A 21,382-nucleotide genomic window follows, 5' to 3' on the forward strand; every position below is an offset into this window, starting at 1 on the left:
CAAATGTCACAGCCTGGTTTTCAAAGCAGGATTGAAAATCTGAAGATTGGAGTAGACAGGACCTCAGAGGGCCAGCAGCCTCAACAGTACACACAAGTGACCTTGCTGTTGCTCTTTAGCTACTTGTTGCCTCTGCTCAAATGACGGCAAATCTGTCCCACTGCTTGAGTACCTCAGTTTCGTTAGCTATTTTATCTCAGCAGTATAATTCACTGGCATCAGTGAATGATTTCATGATTCATTTCTGTTTAGAATTATGAGAGGCAATCTTATTGAAACATATAAGATTCCTAAGGGGCTTGATGGGGTACATGTTGAATTGTTGTTTCCCCTTGAAGGGGATCAGAGGAAATAATCTCAGAGTAAGAGGGTGGCACACTTAAGACACAGATGAGGAGAAATTTCTTCTCTCAAGGGGCAGGGAATCTATGGATTTTTTTCACTGCTGTTGAGGTTGGACCATTATTGAAGGCTGAGGTAGACAGATGTGTAATTAGTAGGGGAATCAAACATTTTGGGGAATAGGCAGGTAGTGAGGTTGTGGATTTTCAGATCAGCCTAGATCATTGAATGGTAGAACAAATTTGATGGACGAAATGAGCATAGTACCATTTCCATGACTTTTTATGTGAAACAGCCATTTTTTTTAAAAGTGTGAGATGTGAGTCTAGCTGATAAAGTTCAAAACTTTACATTTACCACAGCACATTTTCATAACCCTTCCTCAGCAAAAGGACTTTTCGAACATTTTATTAGAAGGTGATAGAAATGAAAACAAAATCCACACACTCAAATATTCATACTTGGACTGTATTTATATGCTGTGGCTTTCTTGAGGCAGCTCTGAGGAAGGGTCACTCGACCTGAAACGTTAACTCTGATTTCTCTCCACAGATGCTGCCAGATCTGCTGAGCTTTACCAGCAACCTCTGTTTTTGTTTCTGATTTAAAGCATCTGCAGCTGTTTCCGTTTTTACCTGCGACTAGTAACCAGTTTGTCAGCCATAGGGTAAGGAAGATTCTTCAGCTCCTGTTGGCTCCATCTCCTGGCGGCTCGGTAGAACAGCTCTAATTATCTACATTTTTCTGACTGCCAAACTGAGCTACTTTTATTTAGTTTTAACACTTCACTCTCTGCCTCTATAATCCATGAATGGAATAGTTTAAGAGTTGGCATTGTTCTAAATGTGTTTTCTCTGAAATAGTGGATTGTGACTCAACTTTTAACCCAGCACAACCTGGGCCTGCGTCCTGTTCCCACCTTGGAGCAATGCAACTATTACACTGCTGGAAGTGTTTTAAGTGAAGATATGAGCCAGTTCGTTTGGTTTACCAGTGAATAACTCCACTTCAGTTTCACAAGTATACCCCTTGTGGTATCCACTAGTGGTGTTTGTTTTGGAGAATGTTACCTTCCCTTTTCCCACATCTTTCAGCCTTTCCCATGCCCTCCTGAACAAAGGCACCACCTAGGTAATTCTTCAGTTCCTGCTGGACTCCCCTGAGATTACTGTGTGAGATACTTCTCTCACTGTCTGTTCCATTGTTCGGGAACTCTGCTGGGAATGGTCCATTTTTGAGAACGGGAATGAAACATAGAAACATAGAAACATAGAAAAATACAGCGCAGTACAGGCCCTTCGGCCCTCGATGTTGTGCCGACCGAAGCCTACGTAACCTACACTAGCCCAATAACCTCCATATGTTTGTCCAATGCCCGCTTAAATGACCATAAAGAGGGAGAGTCCACCACTGCTACTGGCAGGGCATTCCATGAACTCACAACCCACTGAGTAAAAAATCTACCCCTAACATCTGTCCTATACCTACCATCCCTTAACTTAAAGCTGTGTCCCCTAGTAACAGCTGACTCCATACGCGGAAAAAGGTTCTCACTGTCAACCCTATCTAAACCCCTAATCATTTTGTACACCTCTATCAAATCTCCCCTAAACCTTCTTTTCTCCAATGAGAAAAGTCCCAAGTGCCTCAGCCTTTCTTCATACGATCTTCCTACCATGCCAGGCAACATCCTGGTAAACCTCCTCTGCACTCGTTCCAATGCCTCCACATCCTTCCTATAGTATGGCGACCAAAACTGCACACAATACTCCAGATGAGGCCGCACCAGAGTCTTATACAACTGTAACATGACCTCAGGACTCCGGAACTCAATTCCTCTACCAATAAAGCCCAGTACACCATATGCATTCTTCACAGCACTATTTACCTGGGTGGCAACTTTCAAAGATCTGTGTACATGGACACCAAGATCCTTCTGCTCATCCACACTACCAAGTAGTCTACCATTAGCCCAGTAAACCCAGTAATGGAATTTGGTTTACAAAGTAATGCAAATTGGATGCTATTTGAATGTGAATCAATCTCCCTTTTTTCAATGTAATGCCATTCCTCAGCTGAAATTTCCTGTTTGACAAAATTTAGAAGGTGAATCTAGCAATTAGATCCAAAACCTAATATTTCCTATCGCAGATCTTCATGATGTGACAGAAGAGTCGCCTGGGACGCAGCCATTAATGAGCCACTTAAAGGTCTCAATAAGCTCAATGATGGGCTGCCTAAAGCATTCACCACTGCAGCAACATTTCAGACATATTGGACATGGGTGGGTGGCTGAAAGGAAGGCCACCAGGTTTTTATAAACTCCCCACCAGCTGAGGAGCACAGTCTCCAAAAAATCCAGAATTCTTCTGTCTGTCTCCTTTATCCTGTTCACATTCATTGCTTTCTTTTGTATTTCCTCACAAATCTACCAAAAGATTGCTTTCACAACAATGTCTTTTGCCGAAGCAACAATCTTCTCCTCTGTTGAGGTATATCATGATGGAGTGGTAATGTCACTGGACCAGTAAGTTCTGGGGATGTGGATTTGAACCCCACTGTGGCAGATGCTGAAACTTGAACTCAATAAAAATCAGAAACTAGAATCTAGTTTAATGGTGACCAGTTAACCATCATAAATATCTATCATGTGATTTAGGATAGGAAAACTGCCATCCTTACATTAGTTAGTCTACATGTGACACAAAACCATGGCAATATGGTTCACTCTTAGCTGCCCTCCGCAATCATTTAGGAAGCCACTCCATTCAAGGGCATTTGGCTGGGGCAGTCAGTGATGGACATATTTTTAAAAATCTATGTGGATTTCAATATAAATCCTACTATTCCAATTGGATTATCCATTTGGAGTAACAACCTCAACATTAGGGTCAAATAAGATCCAAACCTTGGACTATGTCGGGATCAGATCACACAAAAAGGATTTATTAATGAGCTAGGAAATTAGTGGTCAGAGAGTGCATTCATTATCCAGTTGAGAACAGCTCTGGGATGTGAGGTTTTCTCTTGCCTCTGTGATTTTGTGTGAGGATTATATTTCCAGCTGTCTACTTCCCCAGTGTTGATCAATGTATTAACCGCACATTAAGGGATCAGAGTAACAATTTGAATATTAAAGTGAAATTAATAGAGCTTTTGTGGGACAGTGGCAGTGAGTTCAAGTTCAACACTGCTCCAGAGGTCTGTCATAGCATCTCTGAACAGGGTGAGTAGAAATCATTTAAACTGCGATAAAATATGAGTTCAGAACTGCAGAGATCAGTAATGTAATCAAATGTCATTTTAAGTTTCCAACTGAAGAAAAGTAAAATTACACCAATGAGGTCATAGAGACATATAGTGTAAAAACAGACCCTTCAGGTCAGTTCATCCATACCAGCCAGACATCCCAATCTGAAATAAAAACACAAATTGCTGGAAAAGTTCAGCAAGTCTAGCAACATCCGTGGAGAGAAAACTGGTTCTGAGGAAGGGTTTTGAGGAAGAAATCAGAGTTAACGTTTTGGGTTGAGTGACCCTTCCTCAGAACCAGTTTTCTCTCTATAGGTGCTGCCAGACTTGCTGAGCTTTTCCAGCAATTGCTATTTTTCATTCTGACTTACAGCAACTGCAGTTATTTTGGTTTGTATCCCGATCTGACCTAGTCCCATTTGCCAGACATTTGGCCAATATCTCTCTAAACTCTTACTATTCATATATCCACCCAGCTATTTTTTAAATGTTGTAATCGTACCAGCCTCCACAACTTCTTCTGATAGCTTGTTCCATACACTCATGACCCTCTCTGTGAAAGAAGTTACCCCTCTCACTTAGAACTAGTTTTGAAATCCCCCACCCCAGGAAAAAGACTTTGGCTATTTACTATATCCATGTCCCTCAAGATTTTATAAATCTCTATGAGGTCTCTCCTTAGCCTCCAATGCTCCAGGGAAAATGTCCCAGCCTATTCAGCCTCTCCGTACAACTTATGCCCTCCTGTCTCAGCAACATCCTTGTACATCTTTTCTGCACCATCTGAAGTTTAACAACATCCTTCCTGTAGAAGGGCCATGAGAATTGAATGTGGCTTCACCAATGTGATGTACAGCTGCAACATGACATCCCAACTCCTATACTCAATTCTGACTAATGAAGGGAAGTGTACCAAAAGCCTTCTTCACCTTGAGGGTTACAATGAGGGTAAAAACACAACTCATACAGTTGAGTTTGCCTCAGTGAATGGGTTAATTATGCAGCACATTACTAACTCTTAAAAGGCTACAGCTCAGATTTAATTTGACTGTTTTTAAATTGTATGAGTAAACGTTCAGAGGACTAAGCTGCAGAGGCTCAAGGAGCAGTTACATGAATAAAAAAAAATCTGCACTCAGAGAGGTACAAGCGTTCACAGAAACTCTAGTTTTTATATATGGGGAAATTAAGCTCAGTCTTCGGCAGTGTAAAGACCATACCTTTTTATTTGTCTGTATTTTTCTGGAAGCATAAGTGACAGACAGAGCTAAGCAATCCCACAACCAACAGATTAGATCTGAACTCTGCGGTCCTGCCACATCCAGTCATGGATGGTGGTGAACAATTAAACAATTCACTAGAAGAGGAGGTTCCACAAGTATCTCCATCCTCAATGATGGAAGAGACCAGCACACCAGTGCAAAATATAAGGCTGAAACATTTGCAACAATCTTCAGCCAGAATTGGGAGTGGATGATCCTTCTCAGCCTCCTCCAGTGGTCCCCTGCATCACACATGCCAGTCTTCAGACAATCCAATTCACCCACATGATATCAAGAAATGGTTGGAGAGACTGGAAACTACAAAGGCTATGGGCCCTGACAAGATTCCAGCAATAGTAATGAAGACTTGCTCTCCAGAATTTGCTGCTCTCCTAGCCAAGCTCTTTCAATACAGTTACAACACTGGCATCTACCTGAGAATGTGGAAAATTGCCCAGGTACGTCCTGTACGTAAAAAGCAGGACAAATCCAACCCAGCCAATTATCAGTCTGCTCTTGATCATCAGTAAGGTGCTGGAAGGTGTCATTAACAGTGCTAACAAACAGCATCTACTCAGCAATAACCTGCTCAGTGATGATCAGTTTGGGTTCCGCCAGGGCCACTCAGCTCCTGACCTCATGACAGCCTTGGTTCGAACATGGACAAAAGAGCTGAATTCCAGAGGGGGATGAGAGTGACAGCCCTTAACATCAAAGCCACATTTGATTGAGCATGGCATCAAGGAAAGGCTCTAGCAAAACTAAAATCATTGGGTTTCAGGGACAAACTTTTCACTGGCTAGATTCATTCCTGACACAGAGGAAGATGTTTGTCGTTGTTGGAGGTCAGCCATCTCAGCTCCAGGACATCTTTCCAAGAGTTCCTCAGGATCGGATCCTAGGCCCAACCATCTTCAGCTGCTCCATCAATCACCTTCCTTCCATCATTACCCAGAAGTGGGCACGTTCCCCCATGAGTTCACAATGTTTAGCATTCATGACTCCTCACCTACTAAAGCAGTTCATGTTCAAATGCAACAAGATCTGGAAAGTATCTCTGCCTGGACTGATAACTGGCAAATAATATTCATGCCACACAAATACAGATAATAACCATTTCCAATAACAGTCAAACTAATCATGGCCACTTAAAATTCAATGATGCTCACAGCCCAAGCAGAAATAAAAACAGGATGAAAATGGGAAAGGGCTGTTTTAAAAATCAAGAATTGTAAAAGGGATTAGTGTATTAAAATCATAGAGTAATATAGCATGAAAACAAGATCTTCTGCCCAAACTGGTCCATGCTGACTATGATGCCCACGCAGCTAGTTCCAATTGCCCGCATTTTGGCCATATCCCTCTTAAACCTTTCCCATCCATGTGCCTTTCCAAATGTTTTTTTAAATGTTGCTATTGTACTTGCCTCGACCACTTTCTCTGGCAGCCCATTCCATATACACACACCACTGTCTGTGTGAAGAAGTTATCCCTCAGGTCCTTCTTAAATCTTTCCCCTCTCAACTTAAACCTATGCCTTGTAGTTTTCAACTCCCCATCTCTGTGAAATCGTCTCTATAAATTCATCCTATCTTTTCCTTCATGATTTTTTACACCTCAATGAGGTTACCCCTCATTGTCCTCTGTTCCAAGGAATAAAGTCCTGTTCTGGCCAACCTCTCCCTATAACTCAGGCCTAATATCCTTCTTTCCCTAATCTTCTTAACTATATCTTTCCTATAACAGGGTGGCCAAAACTGTACACAATACTCCAAGTGCGGCCTCACCAATGACATATACAACTGTAATATAATGTCCCAACGCCAATACTCAGTGCTTTGACCATTGAAGGCCAGCATGCTAAATGTTTTCTTCACCACCTACTTATGATGCTGCTTTCAAAGAACTATGTATTTAAAGTGTTTGGGCTCTCTGTTCCACAATATTCCTCAGGACTTTACCATTTACTGTATAAGTCATACCTTGGTTTGACTTTCAAATCTGTATTGAATTGCACTTGTCCATCCTCAGCCCACTTCCCCATCTGATCAAGATCCCTCTGTAATTTTTGATAACCTTCCTTGCCATTAACAATACTCCTAATTTTGTATCATCTGCAAACTTACTAATCATGCCTTGTACATTCACATCCAGATCATTTATGCAAATAATAAATAACAAAGGTCCCAGCACAGACCCCTGTGGCACACCACTAGTCACAGGGTCCTAGTCCAAGAAACAACCTTCAACCATCACCATCTGCTTCCTACCATCAATTTTGAATCCAATTAGCTAGGACTTCCCGGATCCCATACAACCTAACCTTCGTGACTTGCCTGCCGTGCAGGACTTTGTCAAAGGCCTTACTACAGTTTGTATAGACAACATCCACTGCCCTACCCTCATCTATCCTCTTGGTTACCTCTTCAAAAAACTTTGTCAGACATGAATTCCTATGCACAAATCCATGCTGACTATTCTTAATCAGACCTTGACTATCCAAATCTTGGTTGATCCTGTCCCTCAGTATCTTCTCCAACAACTTGCTACCACTGATGTCAGGCACACTGGCTGTACTTGCCTGGCTTCTCTTTGTTAAACAATGGAACAACATTAGCCACCCACCAGTCTGCTGGAACTTCAACAGTGACTAAAAATGCGGCAAAATTGTGGTACCTTTTCACATAAGCAAGCCACCAGCAGTGATTATAGCTGCTATTTATATTATTGCTTATTCAACCATTGGGGAAGTCTAGACGCAGACAAATTAGGAGCATGGAGAGTATGCAAAAGGAGATTCAATCAAGATTAAGTAACTGCTCAGTCAGCAGAGCGATGATCAGTTGTTGATGACAAAGACCTTCTTTGAGATTGGCTCCCATTCAGCTGAACAGCTTGTCAGTGTGAATAATTATTTGGAAGCCATTTGGCCTCCTAAAAGGAAAATTCTGTCCTCTTCCCTTTAGTAAAAACCCTGTAGCTTCAAAAATGTCAGCATATTCCCTTCATCGATTGCTGTAAGCTGTTACTTTTAACCAATAAACTGAGACTTTATAATTTGTGAATCAGTTGTTCTGTGCCTCCTGCAAGGAGGTGTGAAATACTTGAGGAGGGAAAGAGATTGATAAACAGCAAGTTCTAGCAAGACAAATGAATTATTTTAGTAAACCATGAAAATGGAGACCATTGAACTACTCTCCACTCATAACACCAACATTCATATGTCTAGTTGTGTCTATCTACATGTGTGTACAAGGGAAGTTTATAAGGTGGTTAGGGTTTTAACTGGTAGGATTATATGGTGACAGTTCATAACTTTAACTAGAATCTACTTATTTCTAATATTTCTTAAATACAGATAAGGGGGCTGTGCCTTCTGGAAAATGTTGTGTACTTTCATTAAAAAAATGAATGTTTTGTGACATCTCCAGCAGTAGTGGAGTTTGTTTCCCAGTACACTAACCCAGGGTGATCTTACCACATTACAATCTGATTTCCTTTGTCATGTTTACTGCGTATGACCGCTAGGCTAATGGATCAGCAGGTAAATTGACCTGAGATAATGAATTTCTCAGAGTATCTTTTCAGGCAGCACACAAAAAGAAAATGTTGTTAAAATATTTAAATCAGGCAAAATATGAAATTTTGTGATTTTTTGACATTCGCAATTACCTTAAAAGGAGGCATAATTCATTGAGTATCGTCTTGATAGAATAGAAACATTGCACCCACTGTTCTTAACATAGTGCCTTTATTGTTTTATAATTGGACATGGCAAAGAAAGCATCTTCCATTGCATGTCAGAACCAATTGTAACAAAAGTTAAGATAAAATTGTTATCGTCCTAGAAGACCATAGCTCTGCTGTCTCGTTAGGGAAAGACAACTGTTGGTGAGTTTAAGCTTCATGGTGATATCTAAGCAGATACAAATATGGCACGACATGAATGGTCATTAACATGCACGGAAGCATGTGATGCTCATAATTCCTCGAATTTCAGTCTGGAATCAAATGAAAAACACAACAATGAATAAGTGGCTGAGATAACTTAGTTTTAGTTTAATATGGCAATTACAAAGGAGCAGAAAATAAAGGTTGGGATACAGCAGGAGCTGTGAAGAAGGCAGTGAGTGAATGGCAGGATCTCTGAGTTTGGTAAGTCAGGGTGGGAAATTGGAAGAGCAGGCGTTGAGGGTGTGGAGATGCAGGGAGGGTGGGAATCTGGAGTTTGATGGGGAGGCAGGGGTAATGAGCATGGGTACACAGTGCGGGAGGATCATGTAGTGCAGGTGGGTGCTGAGGCAGGGGGCAGGGATTGTGAGTGTAGGGAATGGTGGGGAAAGGTGTTGTCTGGGTGTGGAGTTGTTGAGGAACAGGGTCCATGAGGGTGAGGTGTTGGGTGGAGTGTAGGAACTGTCTAAAAACAAAAGATACAACAAAGGAGACAATATAAATGCTCAGATGGATTTTATAGATGAACACAGGTAGTGATGCAAAGAGAACGTATGGGGTTTGGTGCAGAGTAACCTGAGTCTGCACAGAATCTTCATGAAAACTATTGGTGCCAGATTTCAGACCAACAGAATGACCATGGTAAAGAGAAGCAGTTTTAGAAGGGATTTGAAGAAGCATTTATTTTCACCTAGACAGATTTAGATATCTGGAACTCACTGTCTAAAAGGGTGGTAGAGGCAAGGAACCTCAAGACTCTAAAGAGCTATTTCAATGAGCACTTGAAACACCACAGTGTACTAAAATATGGGGCTAGTGCTGAAAAATTGAATTAGATGGATTTTTAATAACCAGCACACATGCAATGGGCCAAAGAGCCTCTATCTCTATGCTATGAAACCTCTATTAGTCTATAACAATATTGTGCTCACCTCCAATACAAATTCAGATCCAACCAGATCAAAACTACATTATACTAGTACACTCGAATAAAGGTAATACTGTGGATGCTGGAAACCTGAAACAAACACAGAGGCAATTGGAAAAACTCAGCAAGTCTGGCAGTATCAATGGATAGAGAAACAGAGTTAAGGTTGAGTTTGGTATGACTTCTTTTAGTCTCATGTTGTCTCTTGGAGGCAAAATGTATCACTCTCAGCCTGAAATGTACTCAATACTGAAGCACCAACAACTTTGACAAATGTTCTGAAGAATCATGATTGTCTGAGTGAAGAAGTTTCATTTCTTGTCAGCACAAAATGATTGTCTCATTAAACTGAAACTGTGATCTCATGTTCTCCTTTTACAGGCAGCTAAAACATTGCCTAAGTGTCAAACTTGTGAAATCCCATCAGAATCTTCTCTAATATTTATAATTAAACAACTTCCAATCCTACCACTAGCTAACCTATATAAGGTGAGGACTTATCAGATGAAATAGATTCTTCCTTAAGATATTCATATGATAAATTGCAGTAATTCTTCCAAATTACAAATGGAATAGAACAAACCTAATCCTACTAAGATCGCCAGTTCATCTGTCAGTGGTTCCTATGGCCAGGCATCCATGTTTGGTCTGTTCTGGATGTTTCCAACATAGCAAATTAGTTAAGAATCCACTCGGCACAGGATCAGCTTTGGAGGCCATGACACCACTCCCCCACCCTGTTTTGTTTTTAAGGCATTAGCTGCTGTATTCCATTAAACAAAAAAAGTTAAAGATCCCAAAGCCACTTTGCCAGCTCCTGAGAGAAAGCAATTGGTAAGAAGTCAAGTGGAAGTAAGAGTAGGGTTGTGGGTGGGTGGGTAAGTGGGCAAAGAAACTGGTAAATATTGGGGTATGGTGGCAAGTGGATAAACAGGAATAGTACCAGGCAGCTGAGGAGATACTGTGCCAAGTGAATGGATGAAGGAATAGAGCAGTGGGTGAGTAGGTGAGAGATTAGGATGCAAGGCAAGTATAAGGGGTGGAAAGGTGCCAGTTAAGTGTGAGGTGGGGGTTGGATGACCATTGTGTGAGGTGGCACATGGATACTTCACCAGTTTGCTCATTTCCCCTCCCCCCACCTTACCCCAGTTCCAATCTTCCAGTTCATCACCGTCCCCATGACCTGTCCTGCCTGCCTCTCTTCCTTTCCACCTATCCACTCCACCCTCCCTATCACCTCCATCCCCACCCCCATTCACCCATTGTACTCTTTGCTACCTTCCCCCACCCCCCTCTCTGACCTATCACCTCCATTCCCACCCCATTCACCTATTGTACTCTATGCTACTTTCTGCCCACCCCCACCCCTCTCTCATTTATCTCTCCACTCTGCAGGCTTCCTGCCTCTATTCCTAATGAAGGGCTTTTGCCTGAAATGTCGATTTTCCTGCTCCTAGGATGCTGCCTGACCTGCTGTGCTTTTTCAGCACCACTCTAATCCAAACTCGGGTTTCCAGCATTTACAGTCCTCATTTTTACCTAAAGACATAGATTCCCAGGTTGGTCTGCTGGCAAGTGTGTGAGGAAGTAGAATGGCATATGGGTCAGTGGCTCTAGTGACAGGGTGAAGGGGAATGGGTGGGTCAGGTGTTGGGATTGTAAGCTGATGCATTTGAGGGGTTGAGATTGGAATGAACATGGCTGTTGGGTTTAGGTCAGGCATTTATGGGGTTGTCAGGTGATCATTTGTCCCAGCAAATTTTGAATGACAATGTGGGGGTCAGGAGACACAGCAGAGTGATTGGTTGACCAGGTAATGGACAGTAGCTTTGGGTGCCCAGGAGGTGATCAGATGTCTAATGGAGATATCCAAGGAGGAGTCACTTTGACTGATTAGAGGGTGGGGACTCAGTTTTATAATTTGCCAGGAGTTAGAGCAGCTTTTAAGTCTTTTTTTTAAGCAAACTGTTGAGCTAACTATTGAACACACAAAGTCCCAAATAGATTAGAGTGAAAGACAGTTTCAAGGATAGTTACCACATAACCAGTACATTGGACTTGTGAGGGCATCTTTAAGGGTACAGCCTTTCACAACTGGAAACAGAAAGTTCCTTCCATTGTTGAATGTTATGGTCATCAATCAATGCACAAGTTCAACAATGAGTTGCAAATGGGATTGGTTAGCTTGGTTGCTGAGTGGTGAGGCCGTGATAGAATGACGCTGACTTTGCAAGTTGAATCCCCACACTAATTAAGTCCTATTGTCAAGTCACTCAATTCTTGGAATAACTAGGATTTGTTACCAGAAGTATAAATATGGAGTTAGTATGGTGACAAAAATTACGTTGTACATCACTACCTTCAGAATCAAACTGCAAAATGTATTTTGGGATCACCTGAATTATTGACTCCACATTTCCTTAAAGAAAATCCAGAGACGACATTCTGAAGAATAGTTATTCTTGGTGGAGTTCCCCTTTCACTCTTCTTGCGGTAGCAAAGATAACTACAAAAATCACAGAAACATTACAGATAAATTATTTGATTTGAAAAACAAAATCATTAACCATATTCTGATTATGCCAATTTCCTTTGTTTCTAATAGTCATTGAATTTAATTCTCTCAGTCCGCCATGTAACTAAGGAGTCCATTTCTTCTCAACAAATATCCCTTCATGTTGAAAAATTTGAAATTAAATTGGCAGAAAAATCATTCCAATAATGAATGTGAGGTTGCAATCAAGAATTTGAAGATAGGTTTTATTTTCCTTCTGGTAGAAACAAGGTTACTTGAATAAGTGACTAACCGCTGTCGATCATTGTGAAATTCTCCTTTTACAAAGGTGAAAAATTGGCAATCAGATTCCTCTGTACATTTTCTCTGGCAGCTCTCTTCATCCTCAACAACAGACTGATGAATGTCATTTCCTGGGAAGTCCAAACCATCATAAACAGTTTCAAAACAAGCTGCAAAAGATGGGATTGAGAATTGTTTAATTTCTGCAACACGCCCACAAAAATCAACCAAAAGCTCTGGAAGTACTCAGCAGCATCTGCAGGAGAGAAACAAAGACAACGTTTCGAATCCAACACGACTCTCCTCCAGAACTGAAGAGAGAAGAATTGTGATCAGTTTTACACTCTTGAAAAATGAGGAACAGCGCATGGACAGAGAAAGATCAGGAAAACATGAGTCAACTGAGAGTTTAAATATCATTATCTTGGAACAAAAGACAATTGGTCCAAATCGTGTGGTAATTGAGGAACGAAGATAATTCAAGTCTGAACATAAGAACATGACAACAAGATAGAGACCAGCAATTCTGGGTAGAAAACTATTACCAACCCAGCATGCTAATATATATATTCATACCAATTAGGAGCATCAGTAGGCCATTTGGCTTTTCAAGCCTGTCATTCCTCATGAGAAATGACGATAAGTTGGCAAAATATGATTTCAGAAAATTGATGAGCGAGCCCCAAATCAGTGTCACCATGAAGCATTCTGGGAGAACAGACCTGAATGAGCATGAGATTTTTTCTACTCTATAATCCACACTGACTAGCACAGCCAGTTGAAAATGCAGTGCAGTACTGGAAGTCCGGGAATGAACGGCAGCAGTAAAGGTTCCTGATAAAAGGTTGAGGGGTAAGGCCCAGATCGAGCTCAGTTAAAGCAGCTACTAACCCCTAAAAAAAACCAGAATTTGTAAGTGCATCCACACAGTGTGAGCTGCTTGGTAGGTAGTGGGTAAGTTGTTTTTATCCAAGTTGAACTGTAATAAAGAAAGGCAAGCATTCTAGTTTCTTCTTTTTAATAGAAAATTCAACTTTGTACACAGCTTAAGTTTTTAATTAATTAAATGCCTGGCTAGGGAGCTCAGTCCCATGTGTTAGCCAGCCTGTAGTGTGTGGGGCAATTTAAAATGCTTCTGGCAGTCTGGATGAGCACAGCTGCAGGAAGCACCATCAGTTTGTTAGGCTGGAGAGCTCGCCTTGGACACTGAGCATCACTGGAGGCAAAATACTCCATCACCAGTCTAGGAGTTGCAGGATTAGCACTTTTACACCACACAGTTTAAGGAACTGCAGTTGGAGAAGGAATACATGACCATCAGTCAGGAGTAGGAAGGCAGGCAGGAAAGCCTCAGAGTGGACATCACTCAAGACCAGATTTTCCATGTCAGAAAATGATAAGAGTGGTAGTTTCTCTGTTAAATATAGTCAGAGCTCAGCTACACAAGGAGGGAGCAGACAGAAAGGAAGAACAATAGTAGAAGACAATTAGGAAACACAAACTACAATAAGAATTTAGGGGGCTAGCAGATTGGACAATCCATGTAAACTGCACTAGCCCTTACCCACACAACTAGTCATCACCTTAACAAACTCAATTAAATCTGCCAGACATAATCTTCTTCTGACAAAGCCATGCTGACTCTCCCAGATTAATCCTTGTCCCTCCAAGCAGAGATGAATTCAGTCCCTCAGTTTTTTTTCCAATAGTTTCCCTATTACTGTTACTCGGCCCATAGGCCAATATTGCTCGATTATTCCTACCAGCTTTCTTGAATAATGATACCACATTAGCTGTCCTCCATCCTCTAGCAGCTCTCCTGTCTTGAGAAAGAAGTTGAAAATTAATATCAGGCCCCCTGCAATCTCTCTGCTTGCAGGAGGCAAACGGTCTGGGATAACTTCAACTGATGCTGGCAACGTAGGAAGTTTTAACCCATTAAAAGCACCAATACCTCCTCCCTCTCAATTGCAATTTGTTCAAGTCTATTATAGTCCTCTTCCCAGTTTTCTAGCTGCAAGCTAATATCAAAACTGGATCGATATCATCTTTGCTACTTACAAGATTGTGGCCCGCAGTGTTCCAGAGAATATCCTGAGACAACGTTTTCTAAATCAGATTTCACAGTCGGCTGTCCTGTTGTCGTCCTCTTCAAATAACAATAAAACCTGGAATACAATGAGAATAGAAGGAAGGGGATGAAGTTCTGAAATGTGTTGCTCATGATGCCCAGGTAAATCTATGCTGCTGCTTTGGGAAAACTCAGATTGGTTTGGATCTAAAGCCTGTTCTTCAGATATTTTCTGATCAACCTGTTCAGAGAACGTTACAACATGTCTCTGGAAAAGGTGGGACCTGAACGCAGGACTTCTGGCTCAGAAATCAGGATATTACCACCACGCTGCAATAGTCCTTTTCAATGTTTTTAAACAACTTGTTCAGGTGTTTTATGCCACATCTCTGGGACTAGAACCAGGGATTTTTTGAAAAACAGGTAGGGGACATTACCATTGTGTAGGAAGGGCCCCCAATAAAACTCTTCATTATCCAAAGGCGAGCCATTTAGAATTTGGATGAGGAGGAATTTCCTCACCCAGTGTGTGTTGAATCTTTGGAGTAATTGACCCTTTGGGGCTGTAGAGTCACAGTGTTTGAATATATTCAACACGTACATTTCTAGACAGTAAATTATCAATAGTTAAGGGAATAGTATCTGAACTAATGCTGCGATAGATGATAAGTCAAGATTTGGTTGAATAGCAGTGTGGCCTACTGTGTTCTTATTTCTGAAGTTCCTAATAGCCTTCTGGTGATATCCTAATTCAAAATAAATGTGGCTCATTAACAAAAAATGTAAGGTACTTGATTGACCTAAAAGTAGGCTCAATGTTGCATTCGACCAATCCTTCTTTGTTTGGGTTTAAAGGCTATATGGCTTAAAGTGACATATATTTGTTCCAATTTCTGATGTCTCTATAAACCACATTCACATTGCATAAAGCTATTAACTAAAATGGAATGAGTAGGGGTTGGTTTTAACAGCACAAATACTACAACAGTTGGTTATTGAGAGAAAATAATGAGATTGTGAGATCATAGTGAGGTACTACTCAAATTCTACTCAATATTACCCTGTGTGGATAAGCTTTATTACAACCTAATATTGATATAGCTATTCCATATTCTATCAATCTCAATAAAGTGCTTACAGATTTACCTTCGGTCATTAGTGTTCCAATCTCTTGTTAAAAAGGTGAAAAACTGGCATTGGCTGCTCTCGGTGCACACTTTCTGACAGTAGTTGACGTCTGGTGCATAGACTGATTCAATGTCATTTCCAGGAAAATCTACATTGGAAAGCAGATCGCGTACAGATCCTGCAATAAAGTTATCTTGTGTTAGCAATCTCTTTGTCAGAAATGTTAATTAAATTGAGAAAGGTTTCAATGAGATCCACATTCACATTCAATAATCCAGAGCTCTGCAATTCCCTGCCTTTGCAAGAATTCATCCAGTTCCCTTTTGCAGTTTATTCTTGAATCTTTTTCCACTTCCATTTCAGATGGTGCAGTCCAGGTCACAACAACTCACTTCATGCTTTCTTTACCTCATGTCTCCTCTGCTTCTTTTGTCAATTAGCTCAAATCTGATTCCTCTGGTTACTGACCATTCTTAACCCTGGATATATCAGTATCAGCTCCATGGCTGCTCACACCCTTCCTCACATGCCAGCATGAAATAAACTGAAATAACTCCACAGAGCCTGATATCCCTTTATATACACGTGCAAAGCACTTGTCACTGGTCCAGCTCCTTCAGAGCCAGTTCTGAGTGGACAGGATGTCTGACATTCCCATTCTTATATATCCACAAGGGTCCCTTGATCAGACCCAACTACTGCCTCCAGACAGGGAACTCATATCTTACGAGGTCGACCTGGCTGACCTTGTTACAATCACCACATCGCTCTCCCTCTAAGTCTGGGAATGGAGGCACATTCTTTATCTTGTAACCTCTCCTGGGGGGTTTCTCTGACTCAGCCTCAGATACAGGCGGCTTGTACTGGACCACAGTTCGCCTCTTGCTCCTGGAGCATCTCAGAAGACCTTCATCTCCATCTCCATGTGGTAAAGATGTCAAGGCTGTGACATTTGTCGTGTCCATCTCAGACTCCGAGCATTCTTCAACACTAGATGGAGAGGCAGAACCCTTGGGTTCTGACAGCCTTTCTGGCTGTTCTGAGGAGCCAGGTATTTTTTGCTCCTGCCCCATTTGGGAGTTTGTAACTTTCATGTGGTCCACATGCTTGTTCAGGATCCCAACCCCCGAAATGTGTATGTCACGAGATCTGACCTCACATCAAAAGTGCCTCTTACCCATTCTGGCTCATTTCTGTGGTTTTGGCACCAGACTTCATCCCCTGATGTAAACTGCCTCTTTGCTTTAAGGAGCCTTGTGGACAGCATGGAATGAGTAGGGGTTGGTTTTAACAGCACAAATACTACAACAGTTGGTTATTGAGAGAAAATAATGAGATTGTGAGATCATAGTGAGGTACTGCTCAAATTCTACTCAATATTACCCTGTGTGGATAAGCTTTATTACAACCTAATATTGATATAGCTATTCCATATTCTATGCAAACATCTCAATAAAGTGCTTACAGATTTACCTTCGGACATTAGTGTTCCAATCTCTTGTTAAAAAGGTGAAAAACTGGCATTGGCTGCTCTCGGTGCACACTTTCTGACAGTAGTTGACGTCTGGTGCATAGACTGATTCAATGTCATTTCCAGGAAAATCTACATTGGAAAATCTTCCCAAGTCCAGGAAGGTCAATTTCAACCTGTTGTGGAGTCTCTCCCCATGAGCTACTCTCCTGGAGCTATCCCTGTAGTTGCATGTGGGATGGTCTTATAATCAAATAGGAACCAGGACAGGTTGGTATCTAATGAAGCTGTGGGCTGCTTCATTAAGCCGGCTTTCAAAGTTTGAACTGCTCTATCACCAGACCATTGGATAATAGATGATATAGTGCTGAACTTATATGCTGAATGTCATTTGACTTTCGGAAGTACTCAGATTCTCTGCTGATAAATGATGGCCCATTGTCTGTGACCAACACTTCCAGAACCTCCTGTACTGCAAAAGATGCGCGTGGTTTTTCAATCATCGTCCCCATGTTTGACGAATTAACTCAATGTACATCCAACCACTTTGAATGGGCATCCACAATGACTAAGGACATTGAGCCCATGAAAGGACCAGCATAGTCAATGTGTAGAGTCTAGGAATTACCCAGCCATTCCCACAAATGTGGAGGATCTGCTGGAAGTATTTTTGTCCTTGTTGGCATTCTGGGCAGTGCCCCATCAACATGGCTATGTCTGTATCCAATCCTGGACACCAGACATAACTTCTTGCCAACATTCTCATTTTGGAAACTCCTGAATGACCCTCGTGGAGGTCAGTCAGTATCTAATGGCGACCTTTGCTCAGGACAATCACTCTTGTTCTCCATAATACAATGCCATCCTCTGCAGTAATCTGGCCTCACCAAGTCCAGAAAGGTTTTCATTTTAGTTCATTTGTTTCCCCCATCACCAGCAACTGTGTTAGTTTTGCCAGAACTGGATTTTTTTGCTTCTACAGTCTGATATTGTCAGTGATGGCCAGAAAATTGTCGAAAATGATCAACACCAGAACAGAGTCTTCCAATGGCAGCATCACCGGGAGGCAGCTCAAGGCATCCGCATTTGTTACTTGGCTTCCTGGATTTGTTCCAACTTGTAAATTATATGGTCATAGAATGACATTGAATTTGACCTGAAGCTGTGGGCAGCAGGGCCTTGTCCTCTTTAAGTAGCCTTAGCAGAGGCTTGTGGTCCATTACTATTACAAATTTATATCTGTGCCATATGGGGAGACATGGCATGTCAGCATCAGTACTCACTTGGGATCATAGTGAGCCAACATCTTAAACAATGATAGCTGCTTCTTCACTTCCCTGAAGGCTACCTCGTGGCTATGAGACCAAGCTTGAACCTTTTTCAATAGCAGGTGTAAGGGTGCCAGGATGGAGGCCAGATTATGTATGAACTTTCTAGAAGAATTCACCAGCCCAAGGAAAGATCTCATCTGCTGTATAGATGTGGGAGCTAGGACACCATTGATCGCCCTCACTTTATCTTCCAGTTGGTGTAAACTGGTTTTGTTAAGACTGTAACCAAAGTAAGTCATGTGGTGTGCCTGGAAAATACATTTTTCTCTTTTAAGGCATACGCCACCTTGGAGAAACATCTGAAGGACAATATTTAAGTTATCTAAGTGCTTCTTGTTGGTCTTCCCCATTATTCGCACGTCATCTAGATAATTGGTGACCTGAGATAGACCTTGTAAAATGTTTTCCATCATCCACTGAAAAATGGCACAGGCTGACAATATCCCGAATGGCAGTCTCATATACTGGTACAAATTCTTACGGGTATTAATTGTAGCAGACATCTGGGAATCCTCATCTAACTATAATCACAAGCACAGATGGCTGATGTCCAGCTTCGTGAAGGACAGTCCCCTGCCGGCTTTGTGTATACATCCTGTATGTGAGGGATTGGGCATTTATCTAACTGTGAGAAGCAGTTGATCATTTGTTTAAAATCCCCACAAAAGCCACTTGACACTGGTTCATCTTCCTCAGAGCCAGGTCTCAGAGTGAACAGAACCTCTGATACTCCTGTTTATGTCCATCAGTCAGGATGCCCTGATTAGTCCAGGTTAACAGCCCCAGTCAGGAAACTCATATTCTATCGGGCCCAACTGAGCTGACCTAATTACAATCACTGTATAAATCATGCATGCATTCAAAATTGATGTGAAGGTTTTCTTTTGAAATGCTGATCTTGCTCTGCTGCTTCTCACCTGAATGCTGCTGACTGTCAGAATTTTGCAAATTCCTAAAGCGCTAATGCAGTGAAAGTGCTCAATTCACATATCTTCAAACATTTTCTTCAGAGCCCACTAGATTAAATTATTGGTGCTTGTTTGAATTTTAACAACAATGCTCACTGCTTATCACCATGGGGCATTATAACTCGGGAAATTTGCAGAGTATCACTGCTAATGACATATGGCGTTCACTGCTCTGAGCAATTCACAGCCAGCAATCCACCATCCAATACTAAGTCGAATGCTTTGTCTAATTATCAATTATCAAGATTATACCACTTATGAGGTAGTTTATTGCATGATGGCAATAAGTAAAGTTTAAATTAAATCAGTAGATACAGTTGCCGAAGGTTAGTCAAAGCTATGTGAAATGTAACTGCCTCCCTTAGGAAGTTATCTAAATACAAATGATTGTCCACTCACATAACTGTGTCATCATTCAATTGGTTGCAGCTTAATGCAATATCACCATTAACATCTACAGACCCATTACTCTGTACAACATCATCCATTGAGTTAGAGGTCTTCTTTCAAATAAAAAAAATGTCTGTTGAAGAAAGTTAATTCCTATATCCAGCTGATTAATGAAAAGTAAACAAACACCATTCGCAGGTCTCCTTAGCACAGCAAAGAAAAGGAGCGAAAATGATTTTGTTCAGTTGATAAATGGTCAATCTTGTAACGCAGGAGCAAGTTACTGCAGATGCTAGAATCTGCAAAGAAGAGTCTGATGAAGAGTCATCTAGACTCGAAGCTTGCTCCCTCTCCATTGATGCTGTCTGACTCATTGTGATCTTCAGCATGTGTTGTTTTCAATCTGATAACACAATTCCATTTCTCTAGTGGCACATCATATTCTTGATTCCATGAGAGATCAAAACTCGATCAATCTCAGCCTTGAACTTACTCAATGATGTGAATTTACTACAATCAAGTGAGGAAATGCACTTCAAAGATTCACAACCAGCGGGATGAAGAGATATTGTCACATGTCAGTCCTAAATGTTTAATACCTTATGCTGAGGTTGGGTTCTTCTGTTTGAGTTTCTGAGCCAGGAGAAACATCCTCTGTCGGGTCCCTTCACAAACTACTTGAATACTTATCATTAGTAACCATTAAAACTTCCAATGACTAATTAAGAATCCAGGCACTATTGTCCAGGGTAGGTTCTTCATTGTGGTTTTATGTAACAGACCTGTATAGCAGTTTAGAAAAAAAAAGATGTTCCCCTCATGTACAGAGGAAATGTAATTTTCTTGTTAAGAATTAAGGACATCAAAATGCAAGACTTTGTCAGTTAGCTGCACTATCAGATCACACATTATTTTCCTTTCTTGGATAAGGTAGACTTTGTTACCAGCAATAATATGAGGGAACTGAGTTTTTCTGAAAGTGGCATCATGTTCAATCATTTTGTCCTGCATTTGTCAGAACTATTCTCAATACCAAAGTAAAGGGAAAACAACCTTACATACGTTTTTGGCAAAAGAGTGCTGATTGATTGGAAAGAGATTTAATTGGTAGAGGCAGGGCCATGGAGTAGGCACCAGTTAGTTAATGACTGACAGTTAAGTGCAAAATCTTGTTTAGTTTTTTTAACCAGAAACGGTGACTCTGATTGGTCAAAGCATTTCTCTGGTGAGAAATGAACCAAAGAAATGCTGCCAGCTGTTTGGTTAATTTGTGATGAGTGTATATGTTCTTTCCATTTACAAAGAACACAACCCTGTGTATATTTGTACATGAGTTTAGACTACAACACACACAATTGTGCATGATGGAAATATGACAGATTATCAGTTATGTAAAAGGGAGTAAAACAATGACTGCAGATGCTGGAAACCAGATTCTGGATTAGCGGTGCTGGAAGCATCCGAGGAACAGTAAAATCGACGTTTCGGGCA

General features: G+C 41.2%; 1 protein-coding gene across 2 annotated transcripts in view; it reads right to left on the reverse strand.

Moving 5' to 3' along the window:
• Window positions 1–8,590: 8,590 nt before the first annotated feature.
• Window positions 8,591–21,382, reverse strand: part of LOC140477133 (uncharacterized) — an 80,306-nt gene continuing 67,514 nt past the window's right edge. For both annotated transcript variants that reach the window (XM_072570502.1, XM_072570495.1), the window contains 5 exons: window positions 15,750–15,909; window positions 14,594–14,700; window positions 12,543–12,702; window positions 12,132–12,241; window positions 8,591–8,857 (listed from right to left, as the gene is read on the reverse strand). In XM_072570502.1, coding sequence (XP_072426603.1) covers window positions 8,853–8,857; window positions 12,132–12,241; window positions 12,543–12,702; window positions 14,594–14,700; window positions 15,750–15,909 — 542 coding nt within the window. In that variant the 3' untranslated portion in view covers window positions 8,591–8,852. The remainder of the gene's footprint in view (window positions 8,858–12,131; window positions 12,242–12,542; window positions 12,703–14,593; window positions 14,701–15,749; window positions 15,910–21,382) is intronic.

This window comes from Chiloscyllium punctatum, chromosome 1 (genome assembly GCF_047496795.1).
Source record: "Chiloscyllium punctatum isolate Juve2018m chromosome 1, sChiPun1.3, whole genome shotgun sequence".
NCBI classification, from domain to species: Eukaryota; Metazoa; Chordata; class Chondrichthyes; order Orectolobiformes; family Hemiscylliidae; genus Chiloscyllium; species Chiloscyllium punctatum.